Below are 23,398 nucleotides of genomic sequence, written 5' to 3' on the forward strand. Positions count from 1 at the left end.
TTCAAAGAATGACGATGGTCTCGGGAGTTCCAGAATGTCGTCAGAACGATCCCTTACTGAGCAGGCGACATACTAAACGCCGCTGCACCTCAACGGCGCTCACTCTTGCGAAATACCTCTCAAGGTTGACACGAATAATGCGAGTGACATCATATGGTGTAAGCAGACGATCTGGGTAAGGATTTCGTCAAATGGTTTAGCACCGCTTCTAGTGTACGGTCCTCGTGGCGAGGTTTTGTTTTTCGGTGATCGCTCCACTTGGAAGTCGGACGTTGAGGGAGTCTCTTGTCGCCGACACCTCTCAAGGTGAAGATGCGGCGATAAGAGTGTTTTGGGGGGTAAGGTGGGGGGTTTTGTGACGACTGAAGCACAACTCATGCACAATGGCAGCAGAGTTGTGCGCAACATTAATAATGCGCGGGCAGTTGTTCCGCCGAGTTTGGGCGGCACAACTGCTGATGGGGCAAGGTCGGTTCGGTGTAATCGAGGATTCACCGAGGTGAAGACGGTTCACCGAAAACAGAGCCGAGGATATGGACTTCGACCCGAACGGTGATGCTACTACGGGTTCGACTCTACCCTGTTTGAGCCGGGGACATGGGGTTTCTGGTCCAATCCAAGCTGCCGTTACCAAACAGTAAAGAACACAGCCACATCCAGACCACGAACCTCCCTCTATCAAGGGACCGAGCACTTTGCCGGCGGTGCTGGCCAAGATCTCGACATCTCGGAAGGGCCATCCTGGCGCTGTTGTTTACAAAACACCAGCCTCCCCGCGTTAGCCGCGACAGACAGAGCCCACTGATTATGCAGGCTCAGACCTGGATGGTGATTCCTCAAACCGAGCTGTCAGAAGGCTTCTGACATCCCAACTCAAAGAACACGCCCGCAACCCTCAACTGGCTCGTAATGCGGGCTGCCAAGCGACCCACCGAGCCGGACGCAAGCCCATGGGTCTTGAAGATTCTCTGAGGCTAATCGCTGCTAGATGAGACGAGGCTCCAGATCTCCAGGCACGAGGTCCTGTACCCCGGCTCGGCAAACTGTAGCTCATGTATGGCATCGGGGCGGCGGTCGGGAGGAACCGGAGCGGAAATCTGGGGTAGGTCGGGTCGAACCTCGACGAGGGCGCATCATTCCGGGGCGGCTGACGGCAAACGGGGCCTGTAGGAGAGCTTCTTGGTTCTCGGGAAGCCACGCTTGCTGCCGTGGTCCATGTAAGTCGTGAGTACCCAGTTAACGGTGGACAAAGGCATCGGGCAGCCGTCATGACGTGGGCTTGCAGACGGCACGAGAGTCAGTGACATCCTCTTAGCCACAAGGCTGATAGAACGCCTGGTTTGATGCGTCCTTGGACATGACATACTGGCAAGCTGAAGGCGAATATCAACACTGACTAGTTTTCTGACCCGACACTACTTGGTCGTAATATGTCAGTTAGCGTTTTATCACACTAGTACTACGTATGGTTGAGTTTTTCCAAGTGATAGCTCCTGCATCTTAGTTACGTCCTAGTACAGCCGAACGTCGTTCAGAGATATGTATTGTAAGGTATTAACAAGGGGGGAACGTGACGGGAGTGTCATATCATGCTAGGTCGACCGATGTTGAAACTAATGAAAACGACGCGACCTGGGCCCTGTTTGGCGTCCAGCACGCACTTAGCACGCAGGCCTCCGGCGGCAAACACATAGGCCGCGGCACTGACGCTGACGGGTATCCTCGGCAAGCGCATCGTCAGTCCCGAAGTATTCGGAAGATACAGAGACGATATAGGCGAAGCCAGGAGCTCTTGGGGCCGACGAAGCCGTGATGCTCCGGCGTATCGGGCCAACCAGGCTGGTCATTGGGTTGGGTGAGTCGAGAGGTAGATCTCGGGCCCCACTAACCGCCGGAACGCCCCAGCCCTGTTTTGATGGACCAGGATGACATGTACGAAGTATTCCGTACAGGTCGAGCAGCAGGCCAAGACTCCTCTCCAAATGGCAGAGATGGGTGGCTTGCACAATTCGCAACACCCTTCATAGTTGAAGGTGGCTGTACAAGGTACATTTGTTGAATCGAAGGGTTTGGACGAGCATGGATGGGCATTTTGGCGCGCATCCCGCTTCTCCAACACGGACAACGAAGCCAAAAATGGTGCTGTCATGGGGGTGACCGAGAACGGAGTCGTAAACGGCCCTTCTCGACCATTATCTCTCTGGAGCTAAAATCGGCTGATTCGAGGCTGAAAGTGCCTCATGCACCAGGCAACACGTTTCATTAGCTGGGCTCAGTCGAGCTTGGCGGGTTGGGTGATGGAGCATTGAGTGATTTATGGAGCTGAGATTTTCTGTCGATACTCGTAGTCATAGCTTCAGACTGGATGGAGGTGAACGTGTTGGCGGGTTTGGCAGGGACCCAGAGATCGGACCCTGGGGCGGAGAAACAGCTTTGGTGCGGGTGAGGTGCGAATCAGCTGTTGAACCAGGTATGACTGCTGTGGCATGTCTTGTCTCGAGTCCATTTGGGGAGGTCGGAGGATGACAATTATAAAAATATCCACCACAATAAACTGGAACGGTGAGCGAGAAGCTGGGGCGTCGAAGGTGCCAGAGCTTTTTTTGTTGTTGCCCGGCGTGGACCACGGTCGTTGTGTTTGCATGAGGGGGGGGGGAGTACTAGGAGGTGGTGGCAGTGAGGGAGGGAGTCGACGGGGGGGGTATCGGACCTGATACTATCGGACCAGGGGGGGTAGCTGCGAGTGTGATGTAACGAGGGGCAGGCCAGCAGCAAGAGCAGGGGACCAGGGATGGGATGCCGTAGCTGACTTTTTTCTCTCGTTGGAAACCAAAGGAGCTGCCCCTCCATGCCCCTCCATACCTCACCTCACCATTGCCAACCCCGATAATGCTTGCACTGCTTGAGTCGGTGTCGGTCCGGTCTCTCTGATAAAAGTGACACCACCATCAACCTCCCCGCCGGAGAATGGACAAGAACAAGGAGAGAAAGTTGCGGGAATTGAGAGGAACGGGTGGGTGACTGGCGAATGGTTCACCATGAGATGCGCGGGGCAAAGTTGAGGTGCCAAACAAAATGAAAACCCCGAAAAAGAAAATTTAGTGAGAAGGAAGGGAAGGGATGTCAACAATGCGGCCGACCCCCCATCAGGCAATGGGTAAGTATCAATATTCGGAGGTACGCTAGGTAGATGCTCAGCGGGGTGGACAATTCCAGTTTCCAAGCAACACCGGAATCAGAACTGCACATCTCACATCCCACCTCACTTTTGGTTCCCCATCATAGCAATTGGCTCAAGAACCCGGAGGGTATCGTGCTAACGCCACAACAATGGAATTGGCGGCAGCGCCTTCCCGTTTGACGCCCCGCCTCGTCTGTAAAAAGACGCACCTGCTTGGATTGAGTGGATGAGAAGCAACGGAGGCATGGGGGAAGAAAGGGTGTGTCAGTCAGTGTCAGTGTCGGTGTCAGTCAAGTCACTCACCCACCCGCGCTCACCACCTGGCGTCGACCGGGCAATCATCCATTCACCACCTAAATCACCGAGTCACCTCACCCGTTCTCGGGGCCTCACTGGAGTCTGGAACCACCCCTGCGGAGTGCCCGTTCCTGGTACCCCCCTAACTCGCCGCCTCGCCTCACACTGACCTCACACCTCCCTCTTGTTTGATCCTGCTCCAGCTGCTCCAGCCATGGCCGCCGGCGCTGCCTTGCGTTGGATAAGGTCGACCGGGAAAGACCACCCCACCATCTTTCCCTCAACCAAATTTACTATATCTCTCGCGCCCTTCCACCACCTCCCCTCCTTTCCGTCCCTCCTTCTTTCTCTTCTCTCTTGCCATTGAAAACTCTCCCCCACACACATCAATCCATCTCTGATCTCGTCGAACACTCCGACGTGATACCATTCAAAGGTAAGCCATGCCCAGCTCCTAAAAGCTCCCCCTTCTCGAAGCTATTGCTTTGCACATTCCTACCATCCCGCCGTCACCCCACCTCCCTCACTGTCGACAAATACCCCGCCTACGCGTCAGAACTCCATCACTCAGCGTCACCCCGAGAAAACTTTACTGACGTTTTGCAATCATCAGGACCACCCTAAAATACACAAGAACAAGACATCATGGCTCCCATCAAGGTCGGCATCAACGGCTTCGGTCGTATCGGTCGCATTGTCTTCCGCAACGCTGTCGAGCACCCCGACGTTGAGATCGTCGCTGTCAACGACCCCTTCATTGAGACCAAGTACGCTGTGAGTACCACCCGCATTACCCTTCCAACACCATGAAATCACGCTTGCCGCTCACTCGCGGCAACATGTGTTCAAGGATTATGGACAAATCCCATTCGAATTGCTCATGGCTGACGCATCATCCCCCCACAGGCCTACATGCTCAAGTACGACTCTACCCACGGCATCTTCAACGGCGACATCAAGCAGGATGGCAACGACCTTGTCATCAACGGCAAGAAGGTCAAGTTCTACACTGAGCGTGACCCCGCTGCCATTCCCTGGAAGGACACCGGCGCCGACTACGTCGTCGAGTCCACTGGTGTCTTCACCACCATCGACAAGGCGAAGGCTCATCTCCAGGGCGGTGCCAAGAAAGTCATCATCTCTGCTCCCTCCGCCGATGCCCCCATGTACGTGATGGGTGTCAACGAGAAGACGTACGACGGCAGCGCCGACGTTATCTCCAACGCTTCTTGCACCACCAACTGCCTGGCTCCCCTCGCCAAGGTCATCAACGACAAGTACACCATCATTGAGGGTCTCATGACCACTGTCCACTCCTACACTGCCACCCAGAAGACCGTTGACGGTCCTTCCGCCAAGGACTGGCGTGGTGGCCGCACCGCTGCTCAGAACATCATTCCCAGCAGCACCGGTGCCGCCAAGGCTGTCGGCAAGGTCATTCCTGAGCTCAACGGCAAGCTCACCGGCATGTCCATGCGTGTGCCTACTGCCAACGTCTCCGTCGTTGACCTGACTGTCCGCATCGAGAAGGGCGCCAGCTACGACGAGATCAAGCAGACCATCAAGGAGGCCGCTGAGGGTCCCCTGAAGGGTAAGCTTCACACCACCCTGCTCATGATGAATTGTGAACGTCAGCTAACTTGTCACAGGCGTCTTGGCCTACACCGAGGACGACGTCGTTTCCACCGACATGATCGGCAACCCCAACTCCTCCATCTTCGATGCCCAGGCCGGTATCTCCCTGAACGACAACTTCGTCAAGCTTGTCTCCTGGTACGACAACGAGTGGGGTTACTCCCGCCGTGTCCTCGACCTCCTTGCCCACGTTGCCAAGGTTGATGCCTCCAAATAAATGTGCGGAACACAGGGGGACGCCGTGGAGAGGAAGCAGGACCCAACGGGTCACTTAATGAGTTAAAGCAAACGACCAACAAAAGCAGTAAAATGAAGATGGGCAGTCTTTGAGCTGGGAGGGCAACGGAGACGATCTCCAAGGCCGGGGAGGATGATGGTTGTGTCTTTCCCTACGAAACAATACTCCCAAATTACATGTCCGTATGACGTCTATGAAATAGATTATGCCTACCCATCACTGCCCACGCTTATGGTGACTTTTATCGATCGAATGCCGTAAGAAAGCACATGTCCTGTTGTCAGACCACGCTTGGAGGTCCATCAGTCCTGGCTGGCTGGTGCATGTTCGAGCTGTGTGGGGGGTTGGATTCTGGTGCGGGGTCGTCTCTTCCGCCTTGACTGGGATCGCCGATTTGATCATACACATCATGCCACACACATCACGAAGTCGAGCTGGATTCAAGGACATGTGTATACAACGTTGCTGTTCTCACCTAACTTCCTCGGGCGCATTGGTTTTCGTACGGAATCTACTCTAGAGGAGATGAGAGAGGGTCCCCCGCCCCGTACTTCCGACCATGGCGATGACGCGATGTAGGGTGTCCGAGCAAGGGAGAGCAAAACGTAGCAGCAACACGAACATGTACATACCCAAGCACTCGGAGGGGGTTATCCTATTTGCATATCGGAAGAGAAGTACATACAACTCCGTTCACACATACGCACGCAGAGCCCTTTCTTATACCGTAGGAAGCCAAGCTTGCAGCCGGCGATGGGAAGCTCTCACAGTCCGAGTCTGATGATTATACACATTTAACAAGTGAAGGTCGTGCGTAAACCTCTCATTGAGCTCAAGAGATTTGGTCTTCTCATACAATTGTTTATTCACACAACACGGCTGGGCTGCGCTCCGCAAAATGTCCCGCAATCCAACCCAGACTCCGAGGCCGACTGGCCGCCGAGTGTGCTCGCCGCTATTTAGTCCCTGCCCATTACACAGTGGGTCAGAGAATAGAGGCTGCCTCATAATGCAATCAATTCAGGGAGCCCTCAACCGCCGGGTCCCCTTAATGTCCTTCTCCTCCTGTCTCGTGAACCGTGGCGCTCGCGTCGTGCGAGGGCGATGAGCTCTCTGTCACAGTAAAGGAAGTGTCGTTATTGACCTGACTTTCCACCGGCTTCTTGCCTTCGTCGGCATCCTATGACAACGTTCCGTTGGCGGCTGATACAGTGACCTCGGCCCGCCACGAGACGTTTTCCTCTTGCGTCCACCGGCGCATGACCTTCAATGACGACGACACCGCATCCTCCACGCTCGTCCACGGGCCCATGTTGGTGCGCATCGCAGATGCCTCGACGCGCTCAGCGGCGTCAAAGGCTGATTTCCACACAGCGGACCGGGATCGTTCCGAGTTGATCATCTGCACTGCGTGAGACGCAGGGTCGAGGGACCAGTAGCACTTGATGAGCTCCTCGTAAATCACGCCCTGCAACTGCCAAAACAGCGCCTCCAGCGGTCTGCTCTTTCGCACATCGTGACGCATGACGGCAAGTAATGGCAGAATGCTACCCCACTGCTTGGGGTCTTGCGCCTTGTTCTCCATTCGCCGTGACTCGAACAGCGCCCTAAAGCCGACCATGAAAGCCAACGCGGCTTCTAGCCCCAATATCATGCTGAGCTTGTTGTCCGAGTCGGACAATGGGGCACCGCGGTCGCTGTTTTTACGCTCCAGGAGCATGTCGCGCTCATGCTTCAACTTGGTGCCAAGTCTGCTAAACCGGCTCGAGCGATCCCGCAGCGCTTGGATCTTGGATGAGTTCGCAGCATCTCTGCTCTCGTCTCTTGTCTGTGGTCGGTCACGGTCCGACGAGGGCGGCGCAGCGGGGGTTAGGCCGCTACCGTCCCCGGGAGTATTAACCGAGTTGCTCGATGCCACTCTCGACATTGACGTGGCCGCCTTTGATGGTGTTGAAGGCGTAACCAGCTTAGAAGAACTCGGGACGTCCGACATCCTTGGTCGTTTTACCGAGATCGAATCGCCGACATTCTCGGTACTGCCCATGGGTCGTTTCCGCGCCTGAGGCGGCGCCGGGGGTTCTATACTCACTGAGCGCTCTTTCTTGACCGCATCTTTCCTAGTCGGCAGGGCAAGCAGTCTCTGCACAGATTTTGTGTACTTCTTGCTATACTTGAGCGTGACCATGAACCTGCGCGGCCTGTCCCTGGCCTTTTCCTTTGGCTCTTTTCGATCCTCGTCCTCTTCTTTTACTACAGTATGCGACCTCTTGCCGGTTGTCGGGGAATCTGGAGGTTGCGTTCTTTGGCTTGAGGTAGAGCCTTTGGTAGGTGTATTTTTCAACCGGGCAAGTTCCTCCTCAAGCATCGGGGGTAATGTCGGCGAGAGGAGCGCCGGGAGCTTGAGGGGGGATTTCGGCCTCTTGATAGATGGCGGCGGTTCCGATTTCAGAGACTTCGGGGGTCTACTGTGCTCGCCAACATCATCTCGCCATTTGTCTTTGGGACGAGAATCGGACTCATTTGGTAGATGTAGAGGAGACAGCAATGGCGGGACTGCTGACCTCGACGATGCGGTATCGGCTCTGGCTCTGCTGCCCGAGGGACTCGGTCTGTTGCCATTAACGGAGTCGCCTCGCGCACGCGACATGGGCGACTTAATGGGCCCTGAGCCTGAGCCCGAGCCCAGAGCTGTTTTCAGAGTCGATCGTCCGTTGGGTAATGACGAGGAGGCCGTGCCAGGCTTGCCATCCTTCTGGGATATCCGATCCTGCGATGAATGCATCTCTTTCCTTCTTGGGGTATCGTCTCGGGGCGTTCGCGATCGTTCGTCCAGCGGGGTGCTGGCTTCGGGTCTCGCTCGCTTCTGGGGTCGCGACTCGTTCTCGGCGTCCACGATCCGCTTCCTCTTCTCTGGGGTATCATTGCTTTCTTGGGCGACCCTGGGCCTTGCCTCAAGCCTGCTCGCTCTACAGTGAGTAAGTGGTCAGCGCGGGGCGCGTAATTGTGGCGCAAGAAGATGCTGTATCCACAAGCATACCTTTCATCGTGGGCGACTTCGTGATGTCTGTGCGCCTTGACATCCTTCGACGCCTCCGCTTCGCGTATTCGGTATGCGTCCGTCTTTTTGGATTCTCGGTCCATTCGACCGTCTGCCACCTCCTCCTTCCTCCGGGAGGTGTCTGGTTTCGGCGTAGTTCCGGAGTCGGGAAGGGAATCCGACACCTTCTTCTGCTTGTTCTTATAGTCACTCAGCGACAGCTTGGTCACGGACTTCTTCTCCATTTTCGCGTTCGGATCCTTGGCGGCGGTGAGGTTTGGAGGTTCTTCGCGCATGTCATAGTACGGACGAGTGAGCAGCATGCCGCGATCCGCGTCGGACAATAGCGTCATGTACTGCAGGCGCGGGTACTTGAATTCCTCAAAGAGTTTGCTATGATCGGGTGGGACGCGAAATCGCTGGTCGGGGGACACGGAGAGATGATGCGGTCGGTCGGGCAGGATGCGCTGGGCCAGCAGTTGGACCTTCTTCGCCGCTGCTTCCATGGTTTAGTGGCGTTTGCATGCCGTGGGGGCATGAAGGGAAAAGAGTCGCAATATGCGCGGTTGGGGGCGCGAGACAAAAGGGCGGGATGGGACGGAGCGGCGTTGCGATGGTGGTGGATGGGGGGATATGAATATGGTGGTTGGATAGCGAGTGTCGGGGGATAAGGTTGAGCGACAAAGGGTCGCGATGGCGACGACAAACAAGGTCGATTTGTTTGACACGAGAGACGACGGAATGGGCGCCGGAGAAGAGCACAAAGCTCTCTCCGCAGCCCACAAAAGTGTTGATTCAAGCCGGCGGCAATCAGCGCCGACAACGGGGGACGTGGATGGTGTGCGTGGGCGATGTTATATTCGGGTGAGCTTGGGCGACGATGTGTCGTGATAGTGTGACGTGTGTGTTGGATACCGCCCTTATCTGGGTGACGAGCAGTGAATGCCAAAGTGTATTTTTGGCGAGGAATCGGAGGAAACGCGGGCAGGTGGTCCGCGACCAAGCTATCGGGGGTTGATGCGGCGGGAGGTGAATACAATGATTGCGATCGCGACGTGATTCAGGTGTCGGGCGAGATGGCAGTTGTTCTCGGAAGGTTGAGTGTTATCCCCAGTGTGTCGTGGACGTGGTGGTTCTTCTGGGGAAGGAAAAAGAGGAGGAGATGATTGTGATTGTTGGGGTCGGTGTCGTGGTCGCGGTCGATGTCGTGGCAGTGGTGTATGCAGGCTCCGAACATCAGCCCTTGCATCAGCAGTAGCGAAGATGGGCCGCTGCGCATTTCCCAGCGTGACCTGCCGCCGCTGCACAATGCGATGAGATGCGATGGGATGTGAAGCGGCGCGGCGCTCCAAGATGCAGGTCAATCGACGCGAGTTTGGGGCCGGGTCGGTGCGAGGAAGTGTATGAGCGTCCCAGCAGAACAGTTGCGCGGGATCCAGACGGGGTTGAGGACGGGACGACGTGCCGCAGGTCGATGATACGGGGTGGGACAAGGGTCAAGGTAGGAGGTGGTATTGGTATTGGAAAGGGTCAAGCGGTCGCGCGGGTCAAGTGGTGGACGACGGGGAGACAGATGGGTGGGTTTGGGCGTGGATTGCAGGTCCAGGTCACAGTGTGAGTTGCAATGGTGCTGTTGACAAAAGGGACCCAGAAAGAAAAAAAGACAAAAAGGTAAAAAAAAAAGTGGATGGATGCCCAGCCTAGCCCAGTCCAGCTCAGCAGCAATTAGATGATGAGGTGAGGTCAGGCAAGGGTAAGGAGGGAAGAGTTGATCGGTACGAACGGTAGAAGACAAGAAAAATCAAAAGGAAAGAGAGTGCTCAGGTGAAAAGGAACGGCGAGCCGGCCAGGCAAAAGACGAGGCAAGACACGCGCGCTATTGCACAAGCAGGCCAAGCCAATGGAAGGTGCGGATGGCAACTGGACGCAGACGCAGATGATGCGAAAGGGAGATAATACAGACGGGAATTGGGAGAAGCGCGTGCGTACTTGACTTGCTTCCCCCAAGACAGCCCATCCCGTCTGCACCATCGGCACCCAATTGCGCAGCACAAAGGTAGGTGCCGAGATTGGTCCCTGTCACTTTATCCATACCTTTTCCCTGAGCTTAGGGCCATTGGCTGAAGGGGAGCGAGAGAAGGGAATACGGGCATCTCTAGACAGTGATGGGATGCTGCTGGCTGATAATCGTGACAGCCACTCACTGGCCAACGATTGCGGACGCGATCTTAGGGCACTGGGGGGGGGCCTTGAGCTAGAGGTAGGTAGGTACCTGTATCTGTATGCGTACTCCATACAGAGTACGAATACAGCTCAGCGCAAATCCGTCGCTGGCCAATGAATTCAACCGGAGTGAAATGGCCGTTCAGGGAAGATGGGATGTGCTCTCCTGGGCTGGAAAAATGCCCGATAACTGCCCCTCATGTGCCTGGGCCGGGTCTGCCCACTACCAACATGCTTCTGCGGAACGGCACCGCAGCGGCCAGTTGAGCTCGTAGCCCCCCATGCCAGCCACAATCCCCGACAATGTTTAGGTACCTACCTAGGTATGAGAGAGTCCATGTGTGTTTGTAAATATCTCTACTACCTGGAACAACTTTGATTCCTGCCTTGTTTCTGCCTGCCTAGGAAGGCAAGTATCTATCCTCTCGAGGAACTGCATAGCAGGCTTGCATTGCGCGCTGGTCTGCAGAAATTGTAGAATCAGTGGAAACCCACAAGCTACCTTGGCTGCACCAAGCCTTAGCTTAAGACTTCGAGAGTCATGGAGTACCGTCCTGGAGCAAACTAACTTCGTTCAATAAAACACTGATTAGGGGATAAAAACAACTGACAAACTAACTTTTTCGTCGACTGGCTTGCTACCTAACTAGGTAGGTAGCTGTTGCTTAATGGATGGATGACTTAGGGTCTGAAGTCGAGATGATTCCCGTTTCGGGATTAAAGAAGGAAGGAGCAGGCAAGTAAATACCGCCTCCTGCCTCCTTGACTAAGTAGGCTGTATTGCGGTAAAGAGGCTGCATTACCTCATTTAATACCTACAATCTAGGCAGGATACCCATTCAAGGAAGTCTGCCTAGATCTATTGTTTACATGTTGTTGCAAAACACAATTTGGTATCTTAAGCTAGCCCGATGCGCCGTAGTCGTCCTGGCCCTTGGCCATGATCCTTGATATCACTTCTCCGAATGTCAAAAGGCATACACATGCCCCATTCCTCAGTGCCTGCCGTTCGTTATGCCCGCATGCCCCAAGTTAGGGCTTATCTTCCGTTTCTTGTTTGCTGGCTCTTCGCTCGAAGTTACTGCCCGCTCCAGGGCCGCCAGTCTAAACTCTTGCGCCGTCACCTGTTGAACCACTCTCTCGACCTTGGGCCCAACAACTGCCTCACCAGGTTGGAAGGTGCCCATGTATTGAATGATAGCCTGGAAAAGGGTTTCCAATGACAGGTTGTTCATCTGTGAGTCGAGAGTCGTAAAGTTCTGCTGCATGAAGTCCAGTTTCCTCTCTATTTTTTTCTCAGTCGCTCGCAGCGCATCCTCTGCCGTCATTAATCGCCTTCCTGTCGAGAACAGCTCATTCTCCAGCTGGCCGAACCGTTTAGTGTGTGATGCCTGGCCAGCGCTCGCCAGTTTGGCCGATTCCGATAGGGCTTTGATGCTTTGGTCCGCTATCGCCACCTGATCCCTCAGCGCCTCGATCGCAGCCTTCATCGACTCAATCGGCGTGCGCCTCTGGACAAGTGCATCTTTAGCATCCGTCGGTTCGAAAGAGGCGCTGTCAGATCGATACGGGCTCTTCCTAGAATTCGCCTCGAGCGTCTTGAGGCGCATGTCATGCTCCTTCCACTTCCCCTCGAGCTGAACGTTCTTATTATCAGGAGCAGGTGTGGTTACGCGACTGGTTTCCGAGCTAGGAATCGTCTTTTGGTCCGACTCTTTCTCGAGCGTCTTAACTTGATCTTCTATGGCCTTGATCCGGGACGAGTGATCGCTTTGCTGCTTCGACGTGGTCTGCAGTGTTGGTATTTGGCCCTCTATGACGTCGACCCGTCTCTTCAAATCATCAACCCAACTACTGAATTTCTGAAGGACGGCAGTGTTCATAGTGGTAAAGGTCTTTACAGAGAGGAACGAGTCCCCTGCCGGCAGTCTCGGTGTTGTAGATTGTAGCTCCTCTAGAGCTAGCTGCGTTTCCCCCGAGCTCGAGCGTAGCTGCGTCGTCTCACATTTAAGCTGCTCGGCAGCTGCTTTTAAGTGTTCAGTGTCTGACTTGAGTCCCTTCGTGTCTGTCCTGAGGTCCTGTGTGTTTGTCTTGAGGTCCAGCGTGTCCGTCTTCAGGCTTTCTGTGTCGTGCTTGAGTTGGTCGGTTACAGACTTGAGCTGCTCCACACTCGACTGGACTCCGAAGGCGTCGGACCGTAGTTGCTGTGTGCCCGACTGAAGCTGCTGGACACTGGACTGGAGTATGTCTGCGTTCGACCGGAGTTTCTCGTTATCCAACCTGAGCCTGTCGTGGTCTGAGCGAAGCCCGGAGATATCATCTGCAGCCCTCTTGGCGTGCTGTTCGAGTCGTGGCAGCGTGGCCGCGATAGTAACGCAGCCATCGGTGATCAGATCGACATCTATCTCGCCAAGTTTCTGGTCATGTCCCGTTACCGTTGCCTCAAGATCGGCCAATCCGCTTCGGCATCGGTCAGCTATGGTCTTGACTTCTTTCAGATCTTCCGCGGTGACAGTGGCTTCTTGCGGTGCTGGCGGCAGCGGCGTCTCCTTTGATTTCTCTTCTTGCAACTGCTTGATCAACGTGCCATGCTCGTCAACCTTTCTCACCAGGGATTGCTTTTGGCTTTGCAGTTCTTGAATCTTCTTCTTGAGGGAATCGTTCTCGATGCCCAGTATCTTACGCTGAGCTATTCCTGTGGACAGTCCCTTTTGAAGATCTTCTATCTGTTTTTGTTGTTTTGCCACCTCTTCTTTGTGCTGTTTGCCAAGCGCATCAAGCCGGGAGTTGAGTCGAACCTCGAGACCGTCGGTGGAGCTAGGCTTGGAGACAGACGCAGCCAGGCGACGGTCTTTGTCCTGTTGCAGCAGCTCGGCAACAACCTGAAGCAGGGTGGTAGCGAACCCTTCGGCTGAAGAGAGCCAATGTGAATCTGCAACGTTGATCTCCTTGCGTAAGGCAGCCAAATCTTCAGCGTCCCTCTTCTCGAGCTTCTGGTGACAGTCCCTCAAAGACGGAAACTCGGCATATTTGGATCTGGACTGGGCGTGATCTTTTTCTCTAGTCATGGCGCGCGCTTCAACCGTATCCTTACGTAGCTGCAAGGCACCCTGTTCGTTGCCTCGTTGCGATAGTAGTCGTAGAGCCGTAGTAAGCTTGGCTACAGATGACAACTCGCTCGTAGGGCGGGGTGTAGGCGGTGCTGAAGACACTGGCGTTGTCGAAGTGGTCGGTGGTTTTCGCGGCACTGCTTTCACGGAGAACCATTAGCCGTGGCACTCTCTAGAGGTGAACGTAAGCAGTCATACATGTTTCTAGGCCACGTTCGGGGCGTGGATCTGTTGAGTTGCTTGACTTGCTGTGCAGAGGGGAAGAGAAAGATCGGTTCGGTGGACGAGGATCGCGGGGCCCGGTCGGAGGTCTCGAAACTTCGACGTCTCTCGGCCGATCACGCTCCGTTTCTCTCTCGTAGTCTCTCCCCCTTTGACTGCGCTCTCGATCTGGAGATCGCGAGCGAGAACGTTCTCGATAGGGCTCTCGGGGGCGGTCTCGACGGTCTGATTCGCCATCCCGACGATTTTGGTAGTCATAATGGTTATCTTGTCTGTCGCGGTCGCGACGACCTCTAAGCGACGAAAACGACATGTTGTAAGTGGTTTTGACTACGAATCAAAGTTCGGACGGTGGTTGTCGTCTCCTTCAACATGAAGTTACGACCAGACCGCATACTCGGGGTATGTGTGCCGTTGTTGAGGAGTTGAAGAAGCGAAGACGAAGATGGGATAGCTGGCGGAAAGAGTAAGGATAAAAACAGGGCAACAACGTCTTATGAGAAGGGGTTGTGAGAAGGGGCTTTTCCCGCAAAGCGCGAGCAGGGCAGAGTCTTCGGTGCTCGATGCTGGTTCTTTTTTCAATTAATACACCTCCTAAACTTGACTTGAGTGGCCCCGCGGTGACGGGAGCCTGCGTGCCCACCTGCCCCACGCGAAGAGCGCGCCTGCTCGAATTGACGAGCGTTGCTTAATTACCCTTTGCCGGGGTAAGTACAACGTGCTTTGCAGCTTCTGGCCAGGGGTTGAGTGCGAGGAACCCTGTGCTGTACATAGATAGGTATACGTAGTAGTATCCGTACGGCTTCGAGAATCAGTGGAGCGCTGTTTTAGGATGTTTGCTGCCCCCCCAAGGTTTAAGAGAAAGGGACAGAACTCTACCTGTGATCGATGGTGGGCAGAGCATTTGGCGTCAAACGACAACAAGGAACGCTTACGCGGGTGAGGACAAATATCAAACCCAGATAAGCGGGGGCGTGGTGCGAGTATGGACGAAGAAAAGGTATTGTGCTGTGCTAAGTAAAGAGTAGAGATCATGCAGTGACCCGAAGTGGGTTTTGGGAGGATGCTGGTAAGATACGTGTTGTGCGGCAAGACCTGCTCAGACCCCTTGCCAGCGAAGGTTCTGGACCGGGCCCCCCTACCTTACCTATCTTATTTTGCTTGGATTTTGTGAAATGACTGGATCGATTGAGGGCTGCCTGTTTCGTTTGTTTGTTGTCCATGCTGCTTGCTTTTTGGACCGTCCGGGGACCGTAACGAAGCGAACCGGACCTATCAAGCTGGACCCTAGCAGCAGTGGCGCCAACTGAGACCGCTCCTCCCTGGTCTTATCATTAATTTGGACATCCAAGCTGCAGTGTTTGCGCATGTCGCCGACCTAAATAGGCCCCAACTAACAGGTCTAACTAACTTATCATTGGCGAAGTCATCCTCCCCCGGTACAAATTTAACCATCAGTTACTGTTTGCGGTAAGTGTTTGCGTTGTCTGTTGATGCAAGGTGTTACAGCAGACAGTAACTGATGTAAGTTTGTGGTTAAAAGGGTGTTTTTTCTCGCCGATGACTCAGGCCGTTAGTTGGGGCCCATAAAGGTCGAGCGTTGATTGTTGATGAATTGTTTGTCCAAGGACTTCATGGCTTCCTAGCCGCTGACCTTGGTAGCTAATTAAGTACGCCTTTTCCCTCGCCAACCACTTCTCTTAGATACTGCCCACCCAGTTTCGATACTGCATAGGAGAAAACACAGGTGTGCATTGCCCGAATGGTTTATTCCGCCAACATGCGGTTACTTTACAAGTAGAAGAAGTCCAGTTGCGAAGACTTAGCCTATCCCAAACATGGCGTTGCAGACTCGAAAGGGCGCCACTTCTCGTCTTAGACTATACAAATGGCTGTCCACAGCGGATCACCCAATCTGGTAAAATCCTTGATAGCTAATGGGGTGGAACTGATCAGCTGCATCTATTAAGACATTGTAATGAATTGGGATCTGGCGGCAACCAAATGAGAGAGAGTGAGTGAGCTTCAAAGTGAGGTGGCACACAGTGCCCAGCGATCAGACTGTGGCGCTCAAGCGCTAGCCGCGCCAGCCGTGCCACGCTAGCCTGAGCATACTAAAGTAAGCGCGTTCCCAAATTTCTGAACGCGCCTGCCCAGCTACTCAGCCTTGATCGCAATTCATCCGTCGACGAACTGTTCATGCGCCTCATCAACGAACATCCAAAGCAGCACCGCCTCCGCTCTATCACAACAGCCAATTGCTACCATTACAACCTTATCGTCGGCGCTCCGAAACGATCGGTGATCTATACTCAAGATGGCTGCGGTATGTCGGCTTCTCCGTCATCATTTCTTCCATTTCATGCTAACAGAACCCGCACGCAGCCCGTCATGACTGTCTCCGAGAGCAAGGAGCTTAGAGGGCTCAACCTCATCGCGGCTCACTCTCATATTCGCGGCCTAGGTGTCGACAGCACAACGCTGGAGCCCAGAGCGGCGTCCCAGGGTCTGGTGGGGCAGGAAAAGGCCAGGAAAGCCGCGGCCGTGATCCTGCAGATGATCAAGGAGAGCAAGATTGCTGGCAGAGCCGTGCTGATTGCCGGCCCCCCCAGGTGAGACTGGTTTCCGTACGCTGCGTATACCAGAGGTCATTTGACTGACTATATGTTCCCAGCACCGGCAAGACAGCCATCGCAATGGGCATGGCTCAGTCCCTTGGACCCGACGTCCCCTTCACGTCTCTCGCATCCTCCGAAATCTTCTCCCTCGAAATGTCCAAGACCGAAGCCCTCACACAAGCCTTCCGAAAGTCGATTGGCGTACGCATCAAGGAGGAGAGCGAGATCATGGAGGGCGAGGTCGTCGAGATCCAAATCGACCGAAGCGTCACCGGCGGCGCCAAGCAAGGAAAATTGACGATCAAGACGACCGACATGGAGGCCGTGTATGACATGGGCGCCAAGATGATTGATGCCATGACCAAGGAGCGTGTCATGGCTGGGGACATCATCTCTATCGACAAGTCATCGGGCAAGATCACAAAGCTCGGCCGATCATACGCACGCTCGCGCGACTACGATGCCATGGGCGTCGACACCAAGTTCTTGCAGTGTCCAGATGGCGAGCTGCAGAAGCGCAAGGAGGTGGTCCACACTGTGACGCTGCACGAGATTGACGTCATCAACTCGAGAACACAAGGATTCTTGGCGCTATTTTCAGGCGACACTGGTGAGATCCGCAGTGAGATCCGTGACCAGATCAACACCAAAGTGGGGGAGTGGAAGGAGGAGGGCAAGGCTGAGATCGTCCCCGGCGTCTTGTTTATTGACGAGGTTCACATGCTCGACATCGAGTGCTTCTCATACATCAACCGCGCATTGGAAGACGACCTGGCACCCGTCGTCATCATGGCCAGCAACAGGGGCAACTCACGCATCCGCGGAACGGACTACCGCAGCCCTCACGGCCTGCCTCTCGACTTCCTCGATCGCGTTGTAATCATCCACACCAACACATACAACCAGGACGAGATCAAGCAGATCCTCACCATCCGAGCCCAAGAAGAGGAGGTCGACGTTTCGCCGGACGCTCTGGCGCTGCTCACCAAGATCGGACAGGAGGCAGGCCTGCGCTACGCCAGTAACCTCATCACGACGTCCCAGCTGGTCTGTGCCAAGCGCAGAGCGAAAACAGTTGAGATTGCCGACGTCCAGAGGAGCTTCGCACTTTTCTACGACCCGGCCCGCAGCGTCAAGTTCGTCTCCGAGTCGGAGAAGCGCTTGATCGGCAACGATGGTGCCGTCGACTTCACCGTCACGAACGGCCATGGCGACGCGATGGAGTTGAGTTAGGCGCAGTAGAATGGTATTCGTATTGGGCGTTGTTGTTTTTTTGGGCAGAAAATTAAGGTGGCCACCCCTGGGACTGTGTGATAGATTTATGTACCATAAATGTTTGAATGGTAAGCATCGCGACGATGCCAGGAATCACAAGGCTCTTTTGATTCATTGTTTTGTCGTTACTCCATATACATTTTGGTACCCATTGACATCGCCTGAATCCGACAAGCCGTCATGCAAACTGGGCAACCCTAGTCCAGCTGTCATCGCCTACGGGCCGGAACTCAACGCCTTCTCCAAAGTATCCGGCGTCCTGCCAAGCCTTCATTGTAGGCCCGTCGTACGGCCCTTGTTTGTCGGCATTGTCGCGCCCGTCCGTCCACCGGAACTCCCACATTTTGGTCGACAGATCTTCGCTGGCATCCTCCTTCGCCGGCTCGACCCACTGCTCGCCCGTTTCCCGCTGCCACTCGCGGACAAGGACCTCCCTTTCCTGGTCGTAGATCTCAGCGTGGTCTCGACTGAGCAGTTTGTCCGCCGCGTCGGTGATGGCCTCAATGGCCTCTTTCCTCTTTTGTTGGTCGGGTGTGAGCTCCTTTTCTTTGTCGACGTCCATGGCCTCCCCGGCCCCCTTGTTCTGTTTCTTGAGCTTCCATTTGGGTATTTTCTTCGGCTTCGGCTGCCCCTTGCCCAGCCTCGCCAAGGCCTCGAGCGGTGTCTCTCCCCTGTCTAACCGCACGATGAGCGCCTTGAGCAGGTCCGTCGTCAGAATATCGTCGTTTTCCATCCGTAGCCTCCGTGCTTCGGCCTCTCGCCTCTCGTGCGCCTCAGCTGCCTTTTTCAGGTCCTTTTTGCTCAGCCCGTCGAGCCACTTGTCATGCACTGCGTTCGGGTCTGCCGCTTTTCTGATGTAATTTCCATCCTCGTCGAAGCGGCCCTCCTCCTGCTCCTCCTTCATGTTGAAGGCCTCAACCTTAGGTGCATTACGCTTAAGGCCGCCCAGACCAACCTCCTCATCGATGCCCTCCTCCTGGATCGCCAGCTCCCGCTCTGCCTCATCGTCGCTGCTCTCTTCTTCGTCTAAGCGGATCTGACCTCCGCTTTTACTCTTCAGGTCCTGGCCCTCGATCTGTTCATCGTCGAGGAAGCGTACGGACTTATCCTTTCCTGCCGGTTTAGTTTCTTCCTGTGTCGGTTTCCCTTCTGGCGCTTCGTCGTCGTCTGCAGCAAACATGTCATCGTCCTCATCGTCCTCCTTGATCTCGCCCCCCTTCTCGCCTACGCCTCCGCTGCCCTTGGCATCGTAGTTGTCCAGCTGATCAAGAATGCCAGCGTCGCCGCCCTTCTTGCCCCTGTGCCGCTCGTCGGCGCGCGACTTGAAGTTACGCTCATTGTCCGAATCGCTATCGTAGCCGTCAAGATTGACGGCGCCACGCTTCGTTGCACCCGCGCTGGTGCCAATAACGTCCGCATCGAGGATCGCGTCTTCTTCCGGGGCGTCAGGGGCTAGGGCAGAGGGGTTGCGGACGTCGAACTTGAGCTTCTTAGAATCGTGGCCTTCGTCGGCTGCGGCGTCATGATGGTGTGTTCGCGCGAATGTCTCGCCGGCCCTTTTGGGGCGCGCGGCAGAGTGTCTCGATGACATGCTGGGCTGCCTTTGCTTGTGGTGTATCGTAGAATGTATGGATGAGAAACAAAGCCAGGTAAGTCTGGGTGAGCTTGGCTCTCAAGAGCTTCAAGGTGGGCTGGATGCAGCTAAAAGAAGGTACCTTCAACGCCGGGAATGCAAGTGTCCGAAGTAGGTCGGAGCGGGTACCTCAATGCTTCGTACAAAGTGCATGGGCTTTAAAGTACCGTCCGGGGTCTCGGGCAAGGGATTTTTTAGTGGATCCTTACCGAACATCCAGCGGGTTTCGTCATTCATCAGTTGCCTTTGGGCCCCACGTAAACCGCGGGTCGTCCTTCATCACTTCCCCGTGCCTTAGTTTGAGTAATGCTACCTCTTTCACCTCCTATGCCAATCCACCCACCTGCTTAGATCCAAGAGCAAAAGCTTCCGTCCGACAGAGCTTTCCTTACCTTCAGCGACGAGAACTTTATCGCAAAGCCTGCACTTGCCTCCCTCCACCTCCAAATTACACGCGCCCGCCAGACCGCCCAGACCGCCCAAGATGGTAAGCTATCTGCGTTGGCGGTCCAGTTTACCTCTTCACCCTAGCTAACTTGAAGCTCCCCAGTATCGCTTCGACCCCAACGAAGCAGACATGTATAACTTCGCACGCGGTGGACGCCGCCCCATCATTCAGCGATTCGATGAATACTACCGGTGCTATCCCATGGTCATGGCTCCCGGACCCGAGCGACCCGACCTCAACTACGGATCCAAGATCTTCCTGCCTCCCTCCGCCCTGGACAAGGTCTCGAAGCTACATGTTCAGTGGCCGCTGCTTATGGAGATTATCAATGGCGAGAAGGGAAAGCACTCGCATGCCGGTGTGCTGGAGTTCGTCGCGGAGGAGGGCAGAGCCTACTTACCCCACTGGGTTTGTGTTCACCCCCAGCACAATGTCGGCCGTGCCAGTGGCGTTGCTAACCTGGGACCAGATGATGCAAACACTCTCGCTCGATGTCGGCGACATGATCCAGATCAAGACCACATCTCTCGAGCTTGCCAAACTTGTCAAGCTGCAGCCCCAATCGACAAACTTTCTCGACATCAGCGACCCCAAGGCGGTGCTAGAGAAGGCGTTCAGGAACTTTGCCGCTCTCACCAAAGGTGACATATTCAATTTCGAGTACAATGACGAAATCTACCATGTGGCGGTCCTCGAGGTCAAGCCTGAAACGGAAAAGATGGGCGTTTGTATGATCGAGACGGATGTCGAGGTCGACTTCGCCGCGCCAGTCGGCTACGTCGAGCCAGAGAAGCAGCAGAGGGGCAGTGGAACCAGCACACCCAGAAGCGTTCGTGGCGGTGTCCCGGCCGGTGGCCTGCTGCACAGCCAGGGCTCCATGGCCCAGTCCATAAACTATAATGCCATCGCACCGTCAGCAACCGCGGCAACCTCCAGATTCTACGGCGAGGGACAGAAGCTCAGCAAGAAGGGTAGCAAGACCTCGACGCCGAAGCCCGCCACTCCCGTGACAGGCTCGTCGGCGAACGCGCCTGCTGTCGTGCCCCTCCCGCGCCGGACGAATGGACCCATGCCCCTGCGCCTGCCGCCGAACAAGCTCTTCTTTGGCTACGAGATCAAGCCCGTCAAGACCGATGCCGACAAGGAGCGAGAGAAGGAAGAATCCAATCGCCCTCACTTCGCCGGTCAGGGCCAGACCCTGCGAGGCAAGCGCAAGGGCGATGCCGAGGAGAAGGAGAAGGCGCCTGAGAAGAAGGGCCCCAGTGAAGGAAACAGACTTGACGGTCGTGGCCCGAAGCCCCGCGGCATCGAGTAATGTGTTTCGGAGAATGAACCTCACATGGTTGGGTCGATCATAGGCGTTCGGGGACAGGCTGGGCAGTCATTCAGGGCGCATAGTTGTAATTACGAGGGCACCATTCGGGACAGTCGAACGGTGATTAGATCCCGGATATGAAGAATGATTTGAAAAGTAATGCGAGTGTCTTACGAATGAATTATCTCAAGTGGGTGGGTGGTGTGAGTACCTGGTTATGCTGAAGTGGGCACAGGCATTCAATTCGCTGAGCTTCTTGCAACTGATTTCAACCTGAGCAGATGCCGCCAATTAAACTGGGGAAACATCATATGATTCACAGCATGCCTCAATCCCCCCCCCCCCCCCCCCCCGCCCCATACTGGCTCACGAGATCAAATGTGTTATCTGATAAACAATGGCGAATCTCGTATAGTTGGCTGTCGAGGATTTCGAATACTAGTTCAAAGTCAGTTGAAAGTCAGTTGACGCGAAACCCCGCAACTCTGCAAGCTAGGACGCGACGTTCGGAAAACGTTTGACTGAAGAGTTCTATATCAAGAGAAGAGAACAAGCTAGCAAAAAAGCCGCAAGCCTGCTTTCTATAGAGCCCTCATCTCTCGCGAAATCCCGAGAGGCATCAAACCAACTCCATCCCTATTGTCCTCACTAATCGTTGTCGGTCGTTCCTCTCCACCCGATGTCCATGCGATGAGCCCTGCTAGCCATGTTCCATATCCAGTGCCACAGACGCACATGCCAAGAGTCCCTTTTCCTTGCGAACTTTTTTACCGTTCAACTTCCATTCGTCGTCCCAGCAGCCCCTGAAAACACCTCTCGAACTCTCTTGCGAGATCCAAAGTCTTTTCCGCTCTTGTGCCACTACCGGAAGCCAACCCAGGGATGGTGTAATCAGTCGGTTGATGTTTGCCGCAAGAAGGCAGAAATGCAGTAGAGAGGAGTAAGAAGACAAGGCCGGAAACAAAACATGGAGAGAGAAAAAGCGAAAACGAAAAGAAGTCTCAAAGAAAAGCGAGTCGATGACTGAAGAATGATGAAAAGGGGCCAGTTTGTGTCCATAACCGCCAGCCGTACCGTGAGCGAGAGCTAAGTGAAATTGGTGTTTATGCGACTTCATCATCCATCGTTTCGCCAGAGACGAGAAGTAATGAAGGGGAAAGAAAACCATGCCTTTTCTCTGGCTCCGTAGCAGAACTACATCTCTCGTGCTTACCAGAGGTAGTTGGCGGCGGCGGCGATGCGGGCCTCGACGCACTCCTAGCCGGACTTTGTAAGCTTGCGCTCCTGAGAGAGACCCCGGATGGAGCTGGCCGCGTTGAAGTAAACGGCGGAGTTGGAGGGGGTTACAGTCATGCTTGGCGAGAAAGTTAGCACACCTGCTAAGGCGAAAAGTGACGGGACTCAACATACCTACGGTCGCGGCGACGACCAAAGTCGTTCTCGCCCTCGACTTTTATGCCGCTGGGGTTGGCGAGCTCGGGCATACCCATAGGATTCTGGGCGGAGTGGACGCTCTCAGCGTCCTTGGTAAGGTCGATTTGCTGACCCTTGAGTCCGTTGATGGCCAAAGCGTGATGGGAGGTCTTGGTGCGTTTAACCTTGGGCTTGAGATTCTCAAGGTCGGACTCATCGTCATCCTGGCCATCGTCGACAGCCATGGCGCCAGCAGCCATGGCATGGGCGGCCTGGTTGCCTCTAGGGGTGCGGGTGGCAGAGGGCCGGTTACCAGAGCCGGGGGCCGCACGCTTGCGGGAAGTGGTGGGAGTGGCAGGGCCACTGGCCGCGCCCGAGGCCGAGGCCGAGGAGCCAGCATTTCCACCGGTGTTGGTGCGCTGGCCGTAGTTCTTGACGATGGTCTTGGACCAGCGCTGGCTGAAAGCAACAATGTCGTTAATCTCAATTTTTGCTCGGTGTAAGGAAGGTATGGGAAGGGGAACAATGGTGGTCGTCCAAGTGAACTCACTTGAGAGCGTTGATGGTGAAGCTATAGCCCATTTCGGTCATCATCTCGTGGACACGGTTCCAGTCGGCCTTCGGAATCTTGCCGTTGTTGGAGGCCTTGATGAAGTTCCAGATCAGGTCCTTCTCGGCCGTGTCAGTCCAGGTGTTCGGGGCCATGATGAAGGCTACTGCAGTGAACGGCTAATGAGTGATTATTATACTACA

The 23,398-nt window shown here is 55.0% G+C and overlaps 8 protein-coding genes across 8 annotated transcripts; 3 read left to right on the top strand and 5 right to left on the bottom strand.

The window, feature by feature from the left end:
* Positions 1 to 4,123: 4,123 nt before the first annotated feature.
* Positions 4,124 to 5,330, top strand: CH63R_10139 (Glyceraldehyde-3-phosphate dehydrogenase; the record flags this gene model as incomplete). Its single annotated transcript, XM_018305113.1, has 3 exons — positions 4,124 to 4,252; positions 4,385 to 5,069; positions 5,128 to 5,330. The coding sequence occupies 3 exons, from the start codon at positions 4,124 to 4,126 to the stop codon at positions 5,328 to 5,330; spliced, it is 1,017 nt and encodes a 338-aa protein (XP_018154537.1).
* A 1,201-nt stretch (positions 5,331 to 6,531) lies between these two features.
* On the bottom strand, positions 6,532 to 8,894 carry CH63R_10140 (uncharacterized protein; the record flags this gene model as incomplete). The annotated part of the gene is made up of 2 exons (XM_018305114.1): positions 6,532 to 8,317; positions 8,389 to 8,894. 2 exons carry the CDS (start codon positions 8,892 to 8,894, stop codon positions 6,532 to 6,534), a joined length of 2,292 nt encoding a protein of 763 aa, XP_018154538.1.
* A 2,712-nt stretch (positions 8,895 to 11,606) lies between these two features.
* Positions 11,607 to 13,679, bottom strand: CH63R_10141 (Alpha (1,3)-fucosyltransferase 3; the record flags this gene model as incomplete). Its single annotated transcript, XM_018305115.1, has 1 exon — positions 11,607 to 13,679. One exon carries the CDS (start codon positions 13,677 to 13,679, stop codon positions 11,607 to 11,609), a length of 2,073 nt encoding a protein of 690 aa, XP_018154539.1.
* A 246-nt stretch (positions 13,680 to 13,925) lies between these two features.
* Positions 13,926 to 14,180, bottom strand: CH63R_10142 (uncharacterized protein; the record flags this gene model as incomplete). The annotated part of the gene is made up of 1 exon (XM_018305116.1): positions 13,926 to 14,180. One exon carries the CDS (start codon positions 14,178 to 14,180, stop codon positions 13,926 to 13,928), a length of 255 nt encoding a protein of 84 aa, XP_018154540.1.
* A 2,080-nt stretch (positions 14,181 to 16,260) lies between these two features.
* Positions 16,261 to 17,794, top strand: CH63R_10143 (RuvB-like helicase 2; the record flags this gene model as incomplete). The annotated part of the gene is made up of 3 exons (XM_018305117.1): positions 16,261 to 16,269; positions 16,329 to 16,555; positions 16,618 to 17,794. 3 exons carry the CDS (start codon positions 16,261 to 16,263, stop codon positions 17,792 to 17,794), a joined length of 1,413 nt encoding a protein of 470 aa, XP_018154541.1.
* A 220-nt stretch (positions 17,795 to 18,014) lies between these two features.
* Positions 18,015 to 19,427, bottom strand: CH63R_10144 (Lin1 family protein; the record flags this gene model as incomplete). The annotated part of the gene is made up of 1 exon (XM_018305118.1): positions 18,015 to 19,427. The coding sequence occupies one exon, from the start codon at positions 19,425 to 19,427 to the stop codon at positions 18,015 to 18,017; it is 1,413 nt and encodes a 470-aa protein (XP_018154542.1).
* Positions 19,428 to 19,953: 526 nt separating this feature from the next.
* On the top strand, positions 19,954 to 21,232 carry CH63R_10145 (Ubiquitin fusion degradation protein UFD1; the record flags this gene model as incomplete). Its single annotated transcript, XM_018305119.1, has 3 exons — positions 19,954 to 19,956; positions 20,020 to 20,325; positions 20,387 to 21,232. The coding sequence occupies 3 exons, from the start codon at positions 19,954 to 19,956 to the stop codon at positions 21,230 to 21,232; spliced, it is 1,155 nt and encodes a 384-aa protein (XP_018154543.1).
* A 1,257-nt stretch (positions 21,233 to 22,489) lies between these two features.
* On the bottom strand, positions 22,490 to 23,350 carry CH63R_10146 (uncharacterized protein; the record flags this gene model as incomplete). Its single annotated transcript, XM_018305120.1, has 3 exons — positions 22,490 to 22,586; positions 22,643 to 23,104; positions 23,196 to 23,350. 3 exons carry the CDS (start codon positions 23,348 to 23,350, stop codon positions 22,490 to 22,492), a joined length of 714 nt encoding a protein of 237 aa, XP_018154544.1.
* Positions 23,351 to 23,398: the final 48 nt, after the last annotated feature.

The sequence above is a fragment of the Colletotrichum higginsianum genome, assembly GCF_001672515.1.
Source record: "Colletotrichum higginsianum IMI 349063 chromosome 7 map unlocalized unitig_7, whole genome shotgun sequence".
Lineage (NCBI taxonomy): Eukaryota > Fungi > Ascomycota > Sordariomycetes > Glomerellales > Glomerellaceae > Colletotrichum > Colletotrichum higginsianum.